The sequence below is a fragment of the Eleutherodactylus coqui genome, chromosome 8 (assembly GCF_035609145.1).
Source record: "Eleutherodactylus coqui strain aEleCoq1 chromosome 8, aEleCoq1.hap1, whole genome shotgun sequence".
Lineage (NCBI taxonomy): Eukaryota > Metazoa > Chordata > Amphibia > Anura > Eleutherodactylidae > Eleutherodactylus > Eleutherodactylus coqui.
Window position 1 is genome coordinate 146,248,327 of NC_089844.1, and position 21,382 is coordinate 146,269,708.

Below are 21,382 nucleotides of genomic sequence, written 5' to 3' on the forward strand. Positions count from 1 at the left end.
ATTCTTCTCAGGGTCTTTTCATAATCTATGTATCTCTCAAGCACTGGCTCTATCTTAAGTTTCCATCTTCTGGACTAAGATGGTGGTTTTCTGTCCAGCTAAAAAGATTAACAGGGACAGAAACCATGTGGAACAAAGACCAAAAAGGTCTCTGTCTCACATATTGAACAAAATGGTCCCATCCCGGTTCCTTCCAGGTTTCTGTCCCAGTGCAGTTTTCTGCATAGCAGATGGAAACCCAAGACACAGCTGGTGCTGGTGAGAAAAACATTGTAAAAGAAGCTTTGGAAAGAAGTCCAATAGGCGGAGCTATCAGTGATTGACAGAGTCTCTTGTATGTACAGTCAATCACTGATAGCTCCACCCATTGGACTGTTCAACTTGGAATGTGCAGAGATATAAGTGAATAAAATACAAGTTCTACTGAATTATTTTCCATCTATATATATAAAGACGAAAGCCCTTACTGACTCACTCACTGACTGACTGACTGACTCACTCGCCACTAATTCTCCAACTTCCCGATGTCATAGAAACATGAAATTTGGCACAAGCATAGATTATGTCCAAAATAGGAAAAGTAAAGGGGTCCCAACTCGATTATTCAATTCTAAGTGCAAAAGAATTAGTGTCCAAATGTTAGGTACAGAATCTAATTCTCTCACTTACTGATGTCATAGAAACTTGAAATCTGGCACGAGCATTGATTATGTCCAAAATAGGAAACGTTAATGGGTCCCAACTCGATTATTCAAATCTAAGGGCAAAAGAATTAGCGTCCAAATTTTACGTACGGAATCTAATTCTCTCACTTCCCGATGCAGCAAATAATTACATTTTTACCGCATAAATGTGAAATTTGCCATCACCATTCTTTGCGTACTAAACATTGGAAATTTAAAGGGTTGCAACTTGATTATTTAAACCTATGCATAAGTAGGAAGTAAGTGACCTTATCTAATGTAACTAATAACACATCTGTACTGCACAAACTTGGCATGACCATTCCTATGTTATGTAACTAATAACATATCTGTACCCCGCAAAATATGAGACAGTTATCTTCTGAGCAAAACAAAATGCATTTATCTAAAGTAACCACGACTTCATAAGATTGTCCGTGTGAACACCAGATAAACACCAGTACCAAATTAACTCGGGCGAAGCCGGGTATATCAGCTAGTAAAACCATATATCAGTCTGCTCAGCTTTAGAAAATACCTGCCCGCTCGGGAGCAAAGATTTGGCTGCCGGTGGCGGGCGGGGAGCTGCCAGGGAGAGCGGGGAGGAACGGAGGGGAGATCTCTCGCTCCCTCTTTTCCCCCCACTCACCCCTGCTGACTGCCGCTACTCACCTGTCACCCGTGCCGGCAGCCGAACCTTTTCTTCCGAGCGGGGAGATATTCGCTAAGGACAATGCTCGATCGACCAATTGTCCTTAGCGAGTATGCTCGCTCATCTCTACTCAGCTCCTTCTGCTCTGTAACATCATGCCTGCAGATTCCCTTTCAACTGTTGTGGTAAAATGAAACACGGGCGTAAGCGTATCTAAACGCACATTTGCATGTTTTACTGTACATTTTGTACACGCAAATTGTGTGCATTGCGCATGCAAAAAAACATGTAACTCTGCTCCCATTTATTGAAATGGACAATTAATGTAATTAGTTCAATATGTGCTCTTTCCCTGCAGAAATATGCTTGAAAAAGGAACATGTATTTGTATATTGCTGTTACTTGCAGTCCTATGCAAAACCACAGTTAAGACCTCATGGTATCACTTAGTAGTGCCGAATGACAAACACAGCTCTGCTACATCAGAGCTCCAGTACTTTCTGTGCAACTATACATTACTAAGTAAAGAGACAGCATTGAGTTGGATGATGAAAAGAAATAGCTTGTCTTCGGCGCACTGTGTGCATTATGTTCATTTGGCTTTTTTATAGATTACCAATATCTGTTTGGAGGTAATTTCATGTTCCTGATGGCGGCTATTTAGAGATTTTTAGTGTTACATAAAACCATGTTCCTTCACAGCAGATCTATATGTTTTGTTTCTTTTATAATACTTTTCTTTTGGTTTTGTATTGCACGGATGTAGTTTGTGTAATACCTCTTCCAGCCACTAGATAGCAGTAGCTTTTAACCAAATATCACATTGTTTTATGCATATTTCAGGGCAAAAATGCCAAGATCCAGGATCTTTACCGATAGCGATGAGGAGTCTTCCAGTGCCGGCTCATCAGAGGATGAAGAGATTACCATCACAGAGCCACCCGTAGGAGACAGAGCCAACCCCAATAATGCTGAAAGGTGCAGTCAGCGGCATAACCTCATGGGCTCTAGCGCAACATCTGCAACAGAACCCCTCAGCTACCATGTGACATTTATAATACTGGTGTCTTCTTATGTGGGTTCCATTATTCACAAGGGTCTGGAGCAACTGCTACCTTTACAACCCTTATAGCTACACCCCTAGGTAGAGTGAATCACAAATAACCTTGAAGGAGCTGGACCCCACCGATCTAGAGAACGTCCCCACATAAATGGCACATACACTCTGCCACTCCATTCATTTCTGTAGGAATGCCAAAGATCACTGAGCGCTTGAATTCTGCAATCTGTGGTCTTCCTATTGATAAGAATGAAGCAGCAGTACACATGCGCAACCACCATCCCATTCATGTGGGCTCCTTCGGGACCTACATTCTCGGGATCAGTGGGGATCCAAGCGGTTGAATCACCACCAGTCACAAAGTTATTCTCTGTCTTGTGGATGGGGGGTAACTTCCTACCTTGGCACAAGCCCTTTAACCCTTAATAACATAGTATATTAGGCTGAAAAAAGACACGTCCATCCAGTTGAACCTATTATCCCCTAATGTTGATCCAGAAGAAGGCAAAAAAAACGCACAATGAGGTAGAAGCCAATTGTTCTCATTTTAGGCCAGCTGCACACAGGCGGATTTGCATTGCGGAATCCGGAGCAAGCGTCCACCTCCGGATTCCACAGCAAATACCACCAATAGCATGCTATGGCAAAATGCGTTTTCCTCTAAATGAGCAGAAATCAATCGCGATTTTCCGCTTGCGGAGGAAAAATTGCAGCATGCTGTATTTTTATGCGGATTTCCAAAATTCAATGGAAGTCGCCCGATCCGAGGCCCTTCCGCAATGATGTACCCACGTCATTGCCTAGCAACCGCCCAGCAAAAGCCGGGATTAAAAAAGAAAAAAACTGCATAGCGCATGTCCAATGGCTTGCCATGCTGAACATCCATAGTACAGCCAGTAAAAGAAGAAAGCAGATACACGTAGATGCCGGCTGGGCGCAAGGTCGCCTGCTAAACACTGTAAAAAGACGCCCATTTGAGAGCGGCCTTAGTGAGTTCTCCATCACTACGTCCTCAGGCAGAGAGTTCCATAGTCTCACTGCTCTTACAGTAAAGAACTCCTTCTATGTCGGTGTGGAAACCTTCTTTCCTCTAGAGGTAGAGAATTCCCCCTCGTTACCATCACAGTCCTGGGTGTAAATAGATGATGGGACAGATCTCTGTATTGACCCCTGATATATTTATACATAGTTATTAAGTCGCCCCTCAGCCGCCTTTTTCCTAAACTAAATACCCTCAATTTTGGTAACCTTTCTGGGTATTGTAGTCCGCCCATTCCATTTATTACTTTAGTTGCCCACCTTTGTTCTCGCTCAAGCTCTGATATGTCCTTCTTGAGTTCCGGTGCCCCAAACTGTCCACAATATTCCATGTGTGGTCTGACCAGTGACTTGTAAAGAGGAAGAACAATGTTCTCGTCATGTGCCCCTAGACCTCTTCAGTCCTCCTCTTCTATCAAGTTTTTAAAACTTCTACTCAGCTATATCCATTCCTGGGAAAGCTGGGTGGTAACCAATATGGCTGCCATTGCAGTTGCTAACTCTGAATAGTCTTCTGCAGTTTTACAGGAGGGAACAGCACCAGTCGGCGGATCCTACGCTTTGTAGATAAAATCGCCAAGTCTCGATATTTCCAGAAAGCCACAGAGAACGAGTACATCAAGAGGAAGATAGAAGAGGTGTCCAACACCCCGCTGCTGCTGACCGTGGAGCTGCAGGAGCTGGAGGGCACACTGGCTGTGAACATCCCCCCGCCACCTACTGACCGCATATGGTAACTGCTCATTCCGTGTGATAAAACCATAGCTAAGAGGGCATTTCTACTTAAAAATCAAAAAATACCCAAAGATATAAGTCCTTGAGTCGTTCCATTCTAGCAGTGCTATTGAAAGGTTTCTTAGGAAAGCTGCATTACAGTCACCATTATGACTCCAGTACAGGTTATCACCAGGAGCGCCCCTATAATGAGGTGACCTAAGCCTGCCCCCTCAGGTGGTAGTCTGCAGGGCCTCAGAGGGGCAGCAGGTTGCCACTCAGCCTGTAATTGATTTTTACTGGCCATATTAATCACCAGGAAAAAATAATTGTCAGCTCCCTCTGTGAGCCAGGTAGCAACTTAACAAGCATTCAACTCACTCACTGTGTTGCTCCCGTCCAGTGGCGGCCATGCTGCTGTAATCAGAGTGTGACCTCAGTTTACTCCTCCCAGCATCTGTGTTCCTGCACGCAGACACTGGCCTGTACAGACTCCCGGTCAGGGGCCACAGCCTGATTACAGCCGCTAGACGGGCGCATCAGTGTAAGTGAGTTGAATGCTTGACGGGTCACTGCCCAGCTGGAAGTATACTTTGGAGAACACTATTAATACTGCGGCCATTAAGGGGGGCACTATTTCTAATGGGCCAACTAAGGGGGATACTATTAATGCTGGAGCTACTAAGGGGGTCACTTTTAATACAGGGACCACTATTACTACTGGGGCCACTATGGGGGACACTATTAATACTGGGGATACTAAGGGAGGTCACTATTACTACTGAGGCCACTATTAATACAGGGCCACTAAAGGGGTAACTATTACTACTGGGACCACTATGGAAGATACTATTAATACAGGGGCCACTATGGGGGTCACTATTACTCCTTGGACCACTATGGAGGACACTATTAACACAGGGGCCACTATTACTACTGGGGCCACTATGGGGGATACTATTAATGCTGGAGCTACTAAGGGGGTCACTTTTAATACAGGGACCACTATTACTATTGGGGCCACTATGGGGGACACTATTAATACTGGGGATACTAAGGGAGGTCACTATTACTACTGAGGCCACTATTAATACAGGGCCACTAAAGGGGTAACCATTACTACTGGGACCACTATGGAAGATACTATTAATACAGGGGCCACTATGGGGGTCACTATTACTCCTGGGACCACTATGGAGGACACTATTAATACAAGGACCATTATTACTGCTGTGGCTACTAAGGGAGAAACTTGCTATTGGCACCATTGTTTTTCTGTGTGTGTATGGGGGGGGGGATGCTTTCACATTTCATCTCAGGTGGCATAAAAGCTTGGGGCACCCCTGGTTGTCACCCATGTTTCCTAGACCATAGAATGTCTAATATGCTTAGTTATAGTCAGAGTAGAGTTGTATATGACTACATAACAAGGCGTATATGGTACACAGGAAAGCTGGATGAAAACTCATGGAAGCTGTAATGGCGGCCATATTGGTTTTCACACAGGCATATGGACACTGCATGTTATGTGTGTATTTTTCAAGGGTGTAATATGTAATACACAGCAAATATGCATGTAACGTGTATTTGCTGCGTATGTTAAATCTGCATAGCCTATATTGCCAAGTATTACAGATGTAATACAGACCAGAATAAAACATGTCGTGTTACTTTTCATGCGTGTGATACGCATGTGAAGAAAACGCAGGTGTGAGTGGCCCAACAGAAAGCAATAGGCTTTTAGCGCTACGTGTTAAAAAATACGCCCGTAATATGTAGGCCACATACGCCCGTGTGAGTGAGCCCTAAGAAACAACTTTTTCTGAGAAACCTGCATGAGAACCAACATGGCCAACCATTACAGTTGCCACCCAGACCCCTGAATGCCAGCTGTGTAGTTATGCACAGCTTATGGCACAGGGCTGTACCACGGCGTACTAAGTAGATTAGCTTTTGGCGAACTCTACTGATGGCCACATTAGGTATTACCCAGCTTTCCCAGAAGTGTTACTATTAAGGTGCCTTCACACTTGCGATCACGACAACGCTGCGTTTTTCTTTAACGTAAATGCCAATAGGACTTTCTAATGTTAAAAACACATGGCACAAAAATGGCAAGTTTGTGCTCTGCGATTTGTGTGCCATGTGTCTTTAACATTAGAAAGTCCTATTGGCATTTACGTTAAAGAAAAACGCAGCGTTGTCGTGATCGCAAGTGTGAAGGCACCTTAATATTTGCTGGGGATTTTTTTCAGCTTATGGATATTTATGTTTCAAAGAAAAATTCTCTCCCCCATGTTTTAGGTACAGTTTCCGGGCGCCTCCACAGGTGGAGATGAAGGTTCGGCCAAAGCTGGGAGAGAGGGAAGTGACATTTATGCACGTAACGGAGTGGATCGAGAAGAAGCTACAAGATGAGTTCCAGGTACTTGTAATGCACGGAGTTTCCAAATGAGACAATTTTGCTATAATACAAGTAACTAGGAGTACCCACAATCCACCTGGGTTTACAATGGAGCCCTATGGTACTTACACCCCCTCCCACCCAACCTAATTCTTGACCATTTACTGTATCTAGTAAATGGCCTCTTTATCAGAGACCCCCATCTAGTAGGACGTTGGACCTCCTTTGGCCTTCAGAACCGCAAGAACTCGTCATGGCGTAAATTCCACTAGGTGATCAAATCGTTCTGCAGGAATACTAGCCCCTGCGGACAGGAAGCTTCTTGTAGTTGCTGCAGATTAGATGGCGGTGCTGACATGTTCTGATCAGCTGACAGGAAGGGGTCATTGATTCATGCTGCCTGTGCCAAATTCTGACCTCCCATCAGCAACTGATTCACCCGACCAGGGGATGGTTTTCCGTTGCTCAGTGATACAAGTTTTGCCCCCTGGAGTCTCACCTTTCTGTTTCTCTTAGACACAATGGTGCTGGAATGGGTCATACACTGTTACAGCCCATCCGTACTAAAGAACGAGTTGTGCATTCAGGCATGTTAGTCGGAGCACCAGCCTTGTATTCGGCTGCTCTTGACTGTGCAGCCCCTGTTAGTTAGAATGATTCCTGACATCCTCCTCTGACCCCTTTTGGTGACAAATTGTTTCCATCCACAGAATTCGCTTTCGCTGGATGTTTACCTTAATCACGCCATTCTCGGTATACTCTATACACTACTATACAAGAAAGCCCCAGACAGTTGGCAGTGACATCCCGGCCCCCGGCTAGTCCAGCACCGATGACCAGACCTCGTTAGAAGTCGCTCACATTGTTGGATTTTCCCATCTAATGTGGATTCACACAAACTGATCCACAGAAAACTTGTCATGTGATTTTATGCCGCACTCCGGGGTCACGGGGAGAATTTCCATACAGGAAAGCTTCAATCATGATAGGGCCCATTCAGAGTATTCAGTGACTGTCTGCCATGGAATACTATTTTATGTATAACTAGACCCCAAATTCTGCACTAATTCATTTCTGGCCATATTGTTTGTCGCCCAGCTTTCCCAAAATCAGATACACTGTTTGAATAAAAGAAATTGTGTTTTTTATGCTCTTTTATATCTGATATTTACTATTGAAATTAGATATTGATTTTTTCTTTTTTTGCAGAAAATTTTAGTGATGCCAAACATGGACGACTTATTATTTCCAATCATGCAGTCAGGACTTGACCCCTCCAGGCAGCCACCAACCGACCAGTCCATGCCCGTCCCATAGGATACAAGACTTCATAGGATCCAAGACCCTGCATGGTCCTACAGTCAAATAATAATAACTGGACATAACTGAAATGCATGACGTACTGTAGGCCGCACGCTGGGATCTTTGGACCTGAGAGATGATTAGTTGACCCATCTCATCGGAGTAAATGTCTCCCTAATGTATGACCTACAGATACGGTGGAGAGGACAATCTCAGCCTATTTTGGTATTAGGTTGGATATTGGTGACCAATACAGCGGTGGCAGCCATTTTGCATTCAGATTCCATTTATGGGATTTAGACGACCTCCTTCTCATGTGCAGGACCCCCACTGTTAAGGTGATCACCGGAAAACGTGTCAAAATCATGTGACGCGGCTCCCATTAAAATCAATGAGCATTCATTGGGTTTAATGGATATCTCCAGTCTTTTAGAGTGAAATGCTGTCTGCTTGGGTTAATAGAACGGGGTGTGATTTGGGGACTCCTCTCTGTTACCTCAAAAGCACCCTACAAAGGCAAATGAGAAGTTGTCTATTAATATCATTGGGGCTCTTTCTAGAATGTTGTGTCAGTAATATACGGAGATCTCCCAGAATTTCCATCAATTCTTTCTAATGTTGGGCAGTGTTGCTGAGGAACAACTGCGGATCGATAAAATATGCACATAATTAGAGTCTATTTTTTTTATGCTTTCTTAAAAATGTTAGTCCAGCTCACAAAATGGCTACCTCCTTTGTGCGTAAGAGAAATACTTCAAGATTAGCTTGATTTTGGAACTTTGACTAATAGGGAGCTGAAGCAATAAAATATCATTTTGTCCAATTACATGAATTTTGCCGTGTTATCCCGTCACGGAACCCATCTTGGTGAGATACCTCTAGCCATTTTGGAATAAACACCATTACACAACTTTGGTCGAGCCATTATTTTCTCTCTGGGGGTCAGTCTGTATGGACTCAATAAACAGATGCCATTCGCTTTGTTTCAGAGGGTGAGCTGAGTTGTAGGTAGGTGAGTCACATCTCTTGGTGCATCGTGTTGGAAGGGTTTCTTCAACAAGAGTCTCCAGATGATCCCTTTACCCTATAATTTACCTATTGAATACATGTTCAGCAACTCAAAGGTTGTTTTCACCTCTCTGGATGCCATATAGGCATAAATGTTCTTAGTTAAAGGGATTCTGTCACCAGATTCATGAAGTTTGACTTGGACTTGGAGAGACGGGCCATGCAGGTCAGCTCTGAGTCAAACCTCATGAACCCGATTACAGAATCCCTTTACGTGCTATCTATCAAGGCTAGCTTGAGAATCGTATTTAGTCCCTGGTCTTTATTCTATTCGTAACCATAGGTGTACACATACACCCTCAGCCACCAGAGTGTTTGGATCAGGTTTGGAAGCTGAGCCTGCTACATACATGATGGGTGTCAGCTGTATTTAACAGTTGACAGGCAACGGCTGTGATCAGAGCTAACTCTGATTGCAAACATGTAGCCACTTAGATGCCATGGTCAATGCTGACCACGGCATCTAAGCAATTACACTGAGAAACGCACCCTCCATCACCCCATCAGCCACCTTGCGACACGATCGTGTGGTGTCGATGGGTTTCTATGGTAGCGTAAGGCCTAATGGAGGCCTGTCATATATTTATGTATATTAAGCTTTGCCTGTGAAAAAAGTTATAGCTTTTGGAAGGCAGGAAATTAAAAGTAATGGAAAAAAATGGCTCTGGAGTGAGAGGGTTAAAGGGGTTCAAGCAATGCATACTTTACAAGGGTTGCAATCTATAGTATCTAGTGAATGATTGCTAGGGGGTTATCACAGGAACGTAAAAATTAAAATGCTTTCCGTTCTGGTGGTGATGACCGCACACTTAGGATCACAAGGCCATTTTTATTGCTGTTCCTTGACTAATAAAAAATAATGGCACAATGTCTACACTTCCTCAGCTGGTTCCTGTTTGTCTTTTATCAGATGCTTCTTCTGGGGTCCCTGTAGGGGCGACACAAATGTCATTTGTCAATTAATGACATCATTATTCTTAATCTGCTCAATGCAATCTGCGTTACAAGTTTATACCAAAGAGTTTCCCACCAAAGACCCAACTTTTTCCATATCTCCTCTTGAGTGAAATTGAGAGTGACCGGCCCTCTGCTGGGAAAGACCATGAACCCCATTCTCGGAATCAGTTGTCGGTCTACCACCCATCACACTTATCTAATTGAAAGACTATAAAAAAGTTTTTAGTGCAAAAGCCCCTATAAACCTACCATGAAAACTCTCTTCTCCTGGTCTGTCTGGAAGCATCCATGGCCAAACTTAGATGTAGTGTCGATAAATTTCAGTTCGATGGGCTCCAAGGCACGACGACTTGTGTGGACCAACAGAGACTATGAGAGAAAGATCTGAGTGAGCCACTGTATATAATTTAAAAATTCTTTTTTGGAGGTTCTGATCTTCCTTGATATTTAGTAGGCGAATGGACATTTTTCCTGACTGGTGATAACTAGTCAAAGAAGTCACCCCATGGCTGACTTCATAGGAAATATGAGGGCCTTATTTTTGAACCAATGATTAAACAAGAATAGTTTGAGTTATGACGGGGTAATTACAGGAGGCATTGTACCTGTTCCTAATCTTAGTCTGAATTTAGATAAATTAGCTCTAGGTAGAAAACATTGTGGAGTATCTATAGGCAGGGCCATTTTAAATGGGTTGCACCAGAATTTCAAGTTATCCCTTATTTCCGATTGGTAATGATCATCTATGGCCATTTCTGATTGGTTGTAATGGGAAACACTCCTGGTTTTATTTACACCAGTTTCTACCATTGTCTTCTATTGGATGTGCCTTCAGAACATTTGCTTACCTTCCTGAGAGTGAGGACGCGCTTCTTGCTTCCTACAACACATCCCTTTAGCATGACATAGTCATTGTTGACTGTACCGTAATGTGGGAAACCTCCCTGGTAAACAAAAATGGTGAAAATTAAAGTACACTACACTGCACAGGAGAAAGGTCATCATGGGATGTTAGCAAAATGGTTGTTTTTTAGAGTTTTCATTTTTCGTGAAGATATCTTCTACTCCTACATGTTTTGGAAAATGGAAAGTGCTGGATGAAAAAGAGTGGGTTGATCGTAAGGAGTGTAGGGTTTGCACAATAGTCTTAGGAACCATAAAGGCCAGTCAACAGAGCGTTCCTAGAGATTATACAGTACTTAATTTGGGGGGCAGGTACAAATTTTGAATTGGTGCCTAGTGCTTCAATTTACACCAGTGGTGGAGCCATACCTGTGGCCATGCCCATATTGGTTGTCTCAAGGACTTGTGGATTTTATTTTGCTGGATATTGGGGCATCCCTTGTACTGATTCACTTACCAGTGGTGTAATGGACTTGTCTGTGATGTCGTACTGTGTTGCTGCATTGTTCTTCACAACCTTTCCATCCTGTAGATGGATACCTCTGCCAATACGGTAAATCTTTGCGAAAAACACAAACACGTCTAATCGGTAGACTGTAAATAAGGAACTTAGTGTGACCCGCAAAAGGCAACCACTTTATACTTTAAATAGCTGTCAGCCAAATGTTCCCCCATATTGCTTCACACGTCCCCAAATGCTGTGTTGAGCATGCATGCCTATTTACAATGGGGATAGAAGAGTAAGCTGTTGAAATCCAACATGCCTGATCCTTCTTTCTCCTTGCAACCACCAGTCGTGCCAAATTAATTTCTGCTTGGGCATCTTTAGATCAGTAATAACAACCTCCCGAAAAAAAACAAGGTACCCAATCCTACTATAAAGGTGACCATTTTAGCATACAAAAATATTTGATGTACCTTCTTGTTGATCTCTGTACGATGATGGTAGCCCTTCTGCCCAGCTCGGGCTATGGTGTAGGCAACACGAGCAGGGTGCCAAGCCCCTATGCAGGCCACCTTCCGTAAACCCTTGTGTGTTTTGCGGGGTAACTTTTTAGTATGCCAACGAGAAGTCACACCTAATGTAGAATGAAGAGTAAATAAATTTCTGTCATCATGATCTACATAACTTCAGTGAAAAATGTTCTTGCCATCCACATCCCTCTCTATTTTGGTAACAAAAATTGACCAGTAGTTTTCCTTAAATGGTTGATTAACTAGAGTCAGTAAGGAGGTATATTTTTGGGGGTAGTTGGTGGGCACACTCTACTCAGTCACCTTTCATTCCCTTTCCCTTGGTGACACCGATTACATCAATCATCTCATCCTGGCCGAAGACAGTGTTCACTGGGATTTGCTTTTCCAGTTTCTCATGAGCCCAGTCTACCTTTTCAGAGATGGTCCCACCATTAAGTTGGATCTCCATGACATGAGCCTTTTTTTGTCGCAAGGGCAGGAGTTTCATCTGCAGAAAAGAAGTTCAATGACTTTTAAGACTAAAAACACTGAAATCGAATAAATCTCAAGACTCAGAAACTCGTCATCTTTTTGGACAGGTAGGTGGAGCAGTGCAAGGTAACTTAATTTCTACCAATCTGCGGTGCTCATTGTGTTGCCTTGAAGAAGGTGCTCCATCTCACTACACCACTTACAGTACTTAACCAAAAACTTCCGTTATAAACCAGAAAGTACTAAATGCATTCCTCTTCATCCATGTCTTTTCCTTACCTGAGTATGCACTATCACCCGGATAACCTTGCAGTACTTCTTCATGGCAGCAAAGTCTTTTTCAAGCTGCTTCTTGCCTTGTTCATCCTGCCATTTTTTGCAATACTTTGTAAAGGCCTTTTTCTTGCTCTTATACCTAAAGAACACCAATGAATGTGGAAGAGTCCAGATTGACATACAATCACACCCCTGAAAGACTTACCAGTTCTTATAGAAGCGTCTCTTGCACTCGTCACTAATGTGCTCAGCAAATATGGTCTTCAAACCTCTCAATCCTCGAGGAGTCTCCACATATCCCACTATCCCAACTATGACCATTGGAGGGGTTTCTATGATCGTTACTGCTTCTATTTCCTCGCGCTTAGAAATCTCTATATTGATAAAAATGAATGTTACAAAATTATGTATTTACTTAATGAGGCATGATCATTTTCTTTCACATCTGAAATGACCATGATGCCCTCTTTTCTATTCACTGATTAAGCTCAGTCCTTCGCCCCTCTAGGATAAGGATCAGTCCTACTTTTGGATAAGACCCTTTCTTGCTCTAAAATAAAGCTTACCTCTTTCATACAAGCTACAGAATTGTAAGATTTTGTAGGCTACAAACCTTGCTCATGTGAAAGAACCCATTGGAAACCATGGGCTTCACAAACATGCATCTTGCAAATTTGTAGCCGGTGTGAAAAAGGCCGTACATGCTAAGACAATCTTTCAAAGGACTGAAAGATTGAAAGATTTAGCAATCTATTTGCATAAAGTGTTAATGAACATTAACACAGTATCATCTTCATTTGCATGTAAAGGGACCTCCCAGAGCTGGTTGCAGGTCCCAACATGTGTTTAAACACACACCCAGCTGTGTAAACAGCCGCAATGTTCTCCTCGCTGCTGCTGGCAGATTACATTGTAATCTCCCAACTAGTATAAATATGCCGTGGAGATAACAACATGCTGTCTATTGAGAGATAAACATGTTTGCTTTATATCTCAGTAACTGAACAATCGATTTTAAGTTAACCTTAAATCCATCCTTCAAACAAAAAGTGCAAACAAAAAGTGCATGATGCCCGTGTTTACACGGAACGATTTGCACTCATTTTCCGTCATTTGAACGAATTTTGAGCGATAATCGTTACGTGTAAATGGGCCTTCTGTTATATTTTGAAATAAAGCTCTTCTCTACTCTAAGATAAAGGCCAGTCTAACTTTAGGATAAGGCTCTTCTTTGCTCTAGGATAAAGATCAGTCCTACTTTTGGATAAGGCCCTCTCCAGGTTTAGGATAAAGCTCAGTTCTTCTCCACTCTGGGATAATGCTAAGTCTTATTTTTGGATCAAGCTTTTCTCATTCTGGGACAAAGCTCAGTCTTATATGCTAGGCTAAAACTCAAGTCGTTCTTTAGAATAAGGTTGTTCTTTACTCTAGAATAAAGCTCAGTCCTAGTTTTGGATAAGGCTCTTCTTTAGAATACAGCTAAGCCATACTTTTGGATAAGGCCTTCTCCTATTCAAGGAAAAAGCTCAGTTCTCCTTTAGGATAAAGCCCTCTCCACTCTAGGATAATGCTTAGTCTTACTTTTGGATCACGATTGTTCCTATTTTGGGATGAAGCTCAATTTTACTTTCAGATAAGGCTCTTCTTTACTCTACTTTGAAGCACGGTCCTAATTTTGGATAAGGCCCTTCCCTATTCTAGTCTAAAGCTCAGTCCTACTTTAGAATAAAGGCCCTTTTACACAGGATGACCTGTTGGGTGCAGATGCCCAACAGGTCATCCTAGCAATAATTATTCCTGTGCTTTTACACAGGGACTATCATCACTAGTAAATGGAGGCAGAGGGGTCCGGAAATCATTCCGGCCCATAAACTTCCATTTACAGTTAACAGGCAAACATTCATAAATGAAGGACCGCCTGTATATACGAGGCAATCTGTTCTCCAGTTTTATGCATGCCTATACTGAACGACGAACGAGAAGTGAATGATAATCGTTCAGATTTCTACTGGATGCGGAATATGAACTTTTTATTGGCCCATGTAAAAGGAACCTTAGGTTCTTCTTTAGGATAAAGCTGTCATGCTTTTAGATAAGACCTTCTACTCTAGGGCAAAGCTCAGACATACTCTATGATAAGTCCCTCTTATACTCCAAGATAAAGCTCAGTCATATCTTGAGGTAAGGTTCTTCTTTACTCTAGGCAAAAGCTCAGTTCTACTTTTGGATAATTCATACAAAACATGGAGAAAGTGGCTGCCCTTTTGACTTGCAATCTATTCACCCATCTGTCCCATGTGGCTTACTGAAAGTATATAGCCAGATATCCAGCTTTCCCGGAGCCCATTGGAGGCCCTTGGCCCAAGGAGAGGCACCTTTTAGAGCTAGGTACCCGACCAATAAGGTTTGTCTAGATGTTGCAGATGGGCCCACATGCTTTGATCAAAAAATTATACCAAGGATATTGCATTTTTATGCATTGTTAGTATAAACAACAGTTGTTCAATTTTATTCAAATATTGTATAAGTGCTGAGGCACGTGTTTCTGTTACTATTGTACACTAAGTTTCTTCTCTATTCTAAGATAAAACTCAGTCCTACCATTGGGTAAGGCTTTTCATTAATCTAGGAGACAGCTCAGTCCTACTTTTGCATAAAGCTCTACTCAATTCTCAGACATAGCTGAGTTCTACTTTTACTTTTTCTAGGTTACATCCTACTCTGGGATACAGCTCAGACCTACCGTATATACTTGAGTATAAGCCGAGTTTTTCAGCACAAAAAAATGTGCTGAAAAGGCCCCCCTCGGCTTATATTCGAGTGAGGTAAAAAAAAAACAAAAAAAACTCAATACTCACCTATCAGCCGGCGATGGGTGTCCCCGACACGATGCTGTCCCCAGCACGATGCTGTCACAGGCAGTGCGGACAGCTGCTGCAGTCTTCACCCCGCTGTCTTCTCCCTGGCTTGCTTTTCAAATCCCTGCCGTCAGCACTGTGATTGGATCGAGTGCCGGCCAATCACAGCCGGCGCTTGATAAACCAATCACAGCCATTCTGTAAAAGCAAGCCAGGGAGAAGACAGCGGGGAGAAGATTGCAGCAGCTTTCTGCACCACCAGGGAGAGCATTGCATCGGGGACACAGACGCCGGCTGATATGTGAGTATTGCCTTTTTTTTAACCTACTATATACTCAAGTGTAGCTAGGCTTATACTCGAGTCAATAAGTTTTACCAATTTTTTGTGGTAAAACTTATTGATTCGGCTTATACTCGGGTCGGCTAATACTCGAGTATATACAGTACTTTTGTCTGGCTTACTATAAGGCTTTTCTCTACTCTAGGATCATGTTCTTCCTTAGGCCTCCTGCACACATGCGGAAATTCCGTGGCAGGATTCCCTGCAGAATTTCCGCCCGTACACGCCTGCATAGGATTGCATTACAATACGCAATCCTATGAAGACAGCCGCGGTTTGTCTGCTCGAAATCACGCGCAGAAAACAAACCACGTCACTCCCGGCCGCCGGCTCCGCTCTGCGCCGGCTGCCTGGCAGCCGGCACATGAAAGAGCCGGAGCTGCGGGTGAGTTCCGTGCTGCTCTCTGCAGGCACTCGGGTCGGGTCCTACTGCGAGAATTCTCGCAGCGAATCCGACCCGGCCGTCTGCAGGCGGCCTTACTCTAGAATAAACCTCAATCCTGCTTTTGGATAAATCTTTTTATACTCTAGGATAAAATTTCGAGTAGAAGGATGATGTTGAGTATCATTTTGTATCACATGTATTTTTCCACATACTGAGTCCGGGTCGGTGGATCTCTCGCAGAGTGTGAGTCATCCCAGCCTTATAGCCGAGGAAGGCTGTAAGGTGAACAGGTTTGCTAGGGTCATCTTTTGGCCAAGTCTTCACTTTACCCCGGTGACGTTTACTGCGCTTATGGGGGAGAAACCCAAGATGTCCATGACGGGGGGCTGAGAACTTACGATGAGACTGTAATCAAATTTAGAAGAGTTTAGATGATTTATCACTCATGCAAATAACAATAACCTTTGAAAGAATGCAACAGACCCAAATGGCTTCAGGGACAGAGTCAGTAGGAAAGTTGTATTAGAATATACCATTGTAGAACAGGAAGAGCCTCTTTATAAACACTCAGAGCTGCTATGCGGCCGAGCAGAGCGGTAAAATGATCTGTCTGTCCCTGTGAGATCATCATTCTGTAAATATATCATCTGACACCTACTGACTGCACATACACTGCGTGTAAACACCAGGAGGTATTCTCATATTGACTATGAATAGAACAGGGATGTATAATGTTATATAGTAATTTTCAGCTTTTTAGACAAGTATTTCCAATTATTAACCCTGGAGTTCCTCTCCTCCCTCCTGTACTCTCTTCTTTCACCTCCTCTCTGCTACATTCATCTCCCTTCTTCTACCATCTCTCTGCTGCTCTCCTCCACCCATTTTTCTCTTATTCCCTTCAACATCTCTCAACCCATCTCTCTCTATTCTGCATTTCCTGTCCCCCCATACCTCCCTCTCTACCTCTCCTCTAACCTCTTCTTCCCTTCTTATTCTTTCCTCCACCCACTTCTCCTCTGTACTTTCTTTCCACTCTTCTTCCTTTCTCCTCTCTATTCCCTTCCTCGTCCCTCTGTTCCTCTACTGTGCAGCCCTCTATCCTTTATTTCTTCTCGTCTCCTTCTTCTTTCCCCTCTTCTTCCCTTCCTATCTTTTCCTCCACCCTCTTCTCCTCTACTGTGCACTCTTCTGTCCCTCCTCTCCCCTTTTCTCCTTCTCCCCGCTCTTCTTCCCTTGTCACTCCTTCTCTTCTCCCGTACCTTCAATCATTCTTCCCCTCCTTTGTCCACTTTTCATACCCTTCTCTGTTCTCCTCTATCCTTTCTTCTTATCCTTCTTCCTGTCCTATCACACCTCCCATACCTCATCTTCTTCTCCTTTAACCTTCTTTCTTCTACTCCTCTTCTTTCCCCATCTCTGGTCTCCCGCTCCTCTTCCTTCCGTCTACTCTGACTATTCTATTCTCTCATCTTCCCTTCTCATCCCTTTTTCCAAAAAAGGGACCAATATTCTTTTAAGAATTCAAGACACTTTTTTTCGATGGAAATCTTAGAAAAGAAATGTTTGTGCAAACAAGTCTGTGTGACAATTAAAATTTCTCCTTTAAAGTAAATGTATTGCTTTACTTTCTTTCCTAATTAACATATATATTGAAACATACTAATTTTCTAATCAGCTTATTATTGCATATTTTTATCGTATTTTCAGCAGTTCCAGATATCTGCTTTACCGTAGGCACCTGGATGTAAGAAAATGAAGTAATCTAATTACTTGTATGGGAGAGTGTAGTGAGCATGCTCTGTGCTATGTGCAGCGCTCCCTCTGCTGGGAGGGGGAGGACGGAGGAGGAGCTTCGCGCTCACTATCACATATTGTGAATGATGTGATCCTATGTTATCTGTCTCCAAATTTATATTAGAGGTGTGTTACAACCAGTAGGTCAGGAACGCTATCCTTGTTAAGGAGAACACCTGGAAGGTGAGTGAGGCGACTTATAAGGCCATTCATGCTCCTCTAGGTAATATGCAAAAAAAGAGAAATGGAACAATACCTCTGCAGCGCCACCTATTGGAAGGCAGCATTCCTGCAAGTCAATGTTAAACTCTTTATACAAGCCTTGTAACAATGACTGTGAATTGAAAGCCAAACCAGAATCCATACACCTACACAGCTGTCTGTGTATGGATTCTGGATTGGCTTTCAATTCACAGTCATTGTTACAAGGCTTGTATAAAGAGTCTGACTTGCAGGGATGCTGCTTTCTAATAGGTGGTGCTGCAGAGGTATTGTTCCATCTCCCTTATTTACAATCAGAAGGAGAACTCCTGCTGTATCATTATCTTCTGCTTTCTAAGTTGTTGTTGGGGCAGTTGCTATAACCCATTGCAGAGAATCAGTGGACCACACTTGTTACAGAGAGGAGTGCCTAATTGGTGAACCTTTATACATACTTTTGGTTTCTGCAGTGTGGTGCGCTTGATAGCTGTGACAGCAAGTGTTTCACTTAGCATTCCTTGTTCTAGCCGTAAGTACTTAGTTCTAATCTAGTCTGTCCAGCCAGTGTGGTTATTTCTAGTCCAATCTTGTTTCGATTCCTTGTTTGTTTCTGTCTGTCTTTGATCATATTTCAGAATTGTGTGTCAGCTTCTTGGCCTCTTGTTTTCAGGGATAGTGTTTTTGACAGGGATGTCAATAAGGATAACTGAAGGCTGCTTAGGGGCAGTGGTGTCTGGTGTTCATGGATAATTTCAGAGAAGAATTAGGGAAAGACAGAAGGAAAGCTATCATTAGTGACAGCATTTCACTAGTTGCTATTGCAATTCCTTACCATCTGCTCCAGTCTTCACTCTCATTGTCATCATCTTCTTCCTCATCATCTGTTTACCCACCCCCTCTGCACTGTCATTTAATGATGAATTCCTAGTGTCATTTGTGTTTTCACTGTATTGATATGCGCTTCAGATCAATATTTCTTGTGACATTGGTTTGTTACGCTATTTGGCTCTACTGTAGGTTCGGTGGGGTATCCGAGTATTAATTGACATGGGTAGTACCCAGGAAAGTTGAAAAGTGGCAGGAAGTGTTAGCCTACCATGACACAGCTCAGTGACTGGTGTAAAATTGACATATTTCATTATTTTTTAATATATTAACAGCAATAAATTGGCAAAATGGTATACCATGAAAAGCTTATTTATGTAATAGCTCCTTTTCTGGTGATACATTCCCTTTAAAGTGACCCTCTGGTTTCAGGACAAAATTCTGTCCCAGGACCAGAGCCGGCAGGGGGTATATCACCTGCAGTTGCTTTTCTCTGCCGTCCCTCTGTTCTAGGTCCCTTTCTTGGCTGTACAAGATGGCCGACGCAATCTTCACACTACCTACTCTCCACAGTGAATTGGTAGTGTTAGACTACCTATACACTACACCTGCACTCTGAATGGCCAGAGCTGCTCATGTGATCAGTGCTGGCCAATCAAAGAGAAATGCACAGTGTGTATTAACCCTTTGCAATCCAATTTTGGATTCAGGGTTTCCTAGGGGGTTTTCTCTTTCTGCCATTAAACAATGGCGCCATCTGCTGGCTAGAGCCAGTATTGCAGTATGGGACATGCTGGAGAGGTCCCCGACAACAAAGCGGCCAGTAATATACAGTAAGAATACCCTGTCGGACATCTTCCGACATCGGAGCTGCACAGCCTTCAATCAGAACGTCTGAATTGGAAAGTAGTCAGAAAATTGCACCAGCTACATTGGTAGGCTGAAACCGTGGCCTTGTGCTGGTGGATGGTAGGGAAGGCAGAAAAGAACAACTGTAGGTCATATACCCCTCCATCCTTGAAGAATTTTGTCCTGAAACTGCGCAGTCACTTTAAGGAATGGTAAAAGGTTTACACAAGATATTCAGGAAATTGCTTACTTTTGAAACTTTTTCGAATAGACTTCAAGTGACCCTCCGGGCCTGGAGAGACAAAAATGGCCGAACTCCTTCTCTGACTACCTGATGTACATTGTGCATTAGTATATATTATTAGTCTGAGACACTACACTTATTTTGATTAACTAGTGCTGCCTACAGGATCAGTACTGGCCAGTCAAATCAGTATGTAGTACCTTAGACTACCAATACATGCTATACACAGTGTGCATCAGGTAGTCAGAGAAGCGATATGGACATTTTTGTTTCTGCAGGCCTGGAGGGTTGCTTTCAGTGCTCTATTGAACAGCTCCCCAAGAACAATGAATACATGCCCAAGAGTGGCCATGGGGGAACAAAACATTACTCCTCAAGTTAAAAAAGAGGTTCAAAAACTTTGTAACAACAACAATTTTATATAAAAAGTTCTAGGTGAAAATTCCTACACAACAACTGGTGGAGACCCAGTGAGAATATACTTATACATTACTTACTCGTATATATCGATATCAAAAAGAAGCCAAAACACACTTCTACACATTGTTCCACTATACATTTAGAAAATAAAAGAAGGTGATTGTAATACTAAATTCCGACTAAATTACAATGATGACTAAATACTAAATCACGCATGGCTATTCTCCCCCCCCCCCCCCTCCAAAAAAAGTGCATCTTGCCCTTGTAGATAATACACCTGTCTATAGTTACATAGCATGGTCATAGTCCACAAGCGATGGGCACAATATGATTGTCCCACCCGGCAGATTTAATACCACTTATTCCTGTTACCTCTATGAGGAGGATAATATTAAATTGCCAAGCTTTGGTAGAGACATACAGACCATAGGACTTGTCCCGGACCTGGCTGCTGGAAGAAAGAGGCTTTTGCCAAGTGCTGATCCAACTGTGATACTTAAGAAGTTGGAGACACAAATTTAGCTTCAGGCTTCATAAGCTTCTATATTCATTTCAGCGGCAAGGGGGATGCTGGGAACCCTTGATATTAATCAGGAGCGTCCTATGGGGGAAGGTCAGTTGTCAGAGTAGTGAGTTCCCAGGGGAAGGTTAACCTAGAAAAGTGGCACCATTTGCACAGAGCTTGTCATTGTGAGAGGTCTGTTGGCATCTTATCACCTGCTCCTTTATGAATGAATGAGGGTACGAGCCTTCTTCTCTTCATGAATAACATGAAAGTCCCTTTTTTACTGGTGTAGATTGTAAAATAGGCTGATGTATCAGAAGGCGTGGAAACAAGTCTATACCGTGTAACATCACTTTCCTTACTTTTGAAGAGGTAGGGTAAAGTTACCGCTTAAAGGAAAACTTCAACTACTGTTTAACAATTTAGAGCATTGAGATGCCCGTCAAGACCAA

The 21,382-nt window shown here is 42.9% G+C and overlaps 2 protein-coding genes across 3 annotated transcripts in view; one reads left to right on the forward strand and one right to left on the reverse strand.

The window, feature by feature from the left end:
• LOC136576968 (testis-expressed protein 2-like) overlaps positions 1–8,765 on the forward strand; it is a 65,060-nt gene extending 56,295 nt beyond the window's left edge. The window contains exons 9-12 of the mRNA XM_066576641.1: positions 2,179–2,313; positions 3,954–4,166; positions 6,452–6,572; positions 7,761–8,765. Coding sequence (XP_066432738.1) covers positions 2,179–2,313; positions 3,954–4,166; positions 6,452–6,572; positions 7,761–7,868 — 577 coding nt within the window. The 3' untranslated portion in view covers positions 7,869–8,765. The remainder of the gene's footprint in view (positions 1–2,178; positions 2,314–3,953; positions 4,167–6,451; positions 6,573–7,760) is intronic.
• Positions 8,766–9,554: 789 nt separating this feature from the next.
• Positions 9,555–20,968, reverse strand: RPL3L (ribosomal protein L3 like). 2 transcript variants are annotated; one of them, XM_066576642.1, is made up of 10 exons: positions 17,391–17,459; positions 16,302–16,494; positions 12,712–12,880; positions 12,510–12,645; positions 12,060–12,246; positions 11,700–11,860; positions 11,239–11,340; positions 10,727–10,822; positions 10,128–10,247; positions 9,555–9,849 (listed from the first exon to the last, which is right to left on the reverse strand). In XM_066576642.1, the coding sequence occupies exons 1-10, from the start codon at positions 17,457–17,459 to the stop codon at positions 9,793–9,795; spliced, it is 1,290 nt and encodes a 429-aa protein (XP_066432739.1). In that variant the 3' UTR covers positions 9,555–9,792. The 2 variants fall into 2 exon arrangements, with proteins under 2 accessions (XP_066432739.1, XP_066432740.1); XM_066576643.1 differs by lacking the exon at positions 17,391–17,459 and adding an exon at positions 20,851–20,968 and having other exon boundaries at positions 9,557–9,849.
• Between the last annotated feature and the right edge of the window lie 414 nt (positions 20,969–21,382).

Bases quoted from the DNA above. Each gene is read 5' to 3' on its own strand.
- RPL3L (XM_066576642.1), bottom strand. From the start codon at position 17,459: ATGAGGTATGGGAGGTGTGATAGGACAGGAAGAAGGATAAGAAGAAAG. The intron at 12,646-12,711 runs GTAAGTCTTTCA...GGTGTTCTTTAG, and splicing joins AGACGCTTCTATAAGAACTG to GTATAAGAGCAAGAAAAAGG. The intron at 10,248-10,726 runs GTAAGCAAATGT...TTTCTCTCATAG, and splicing joins GCGTCCTCACTCTCAGGAAG to TCTCTGTTGGTCCACACAAG.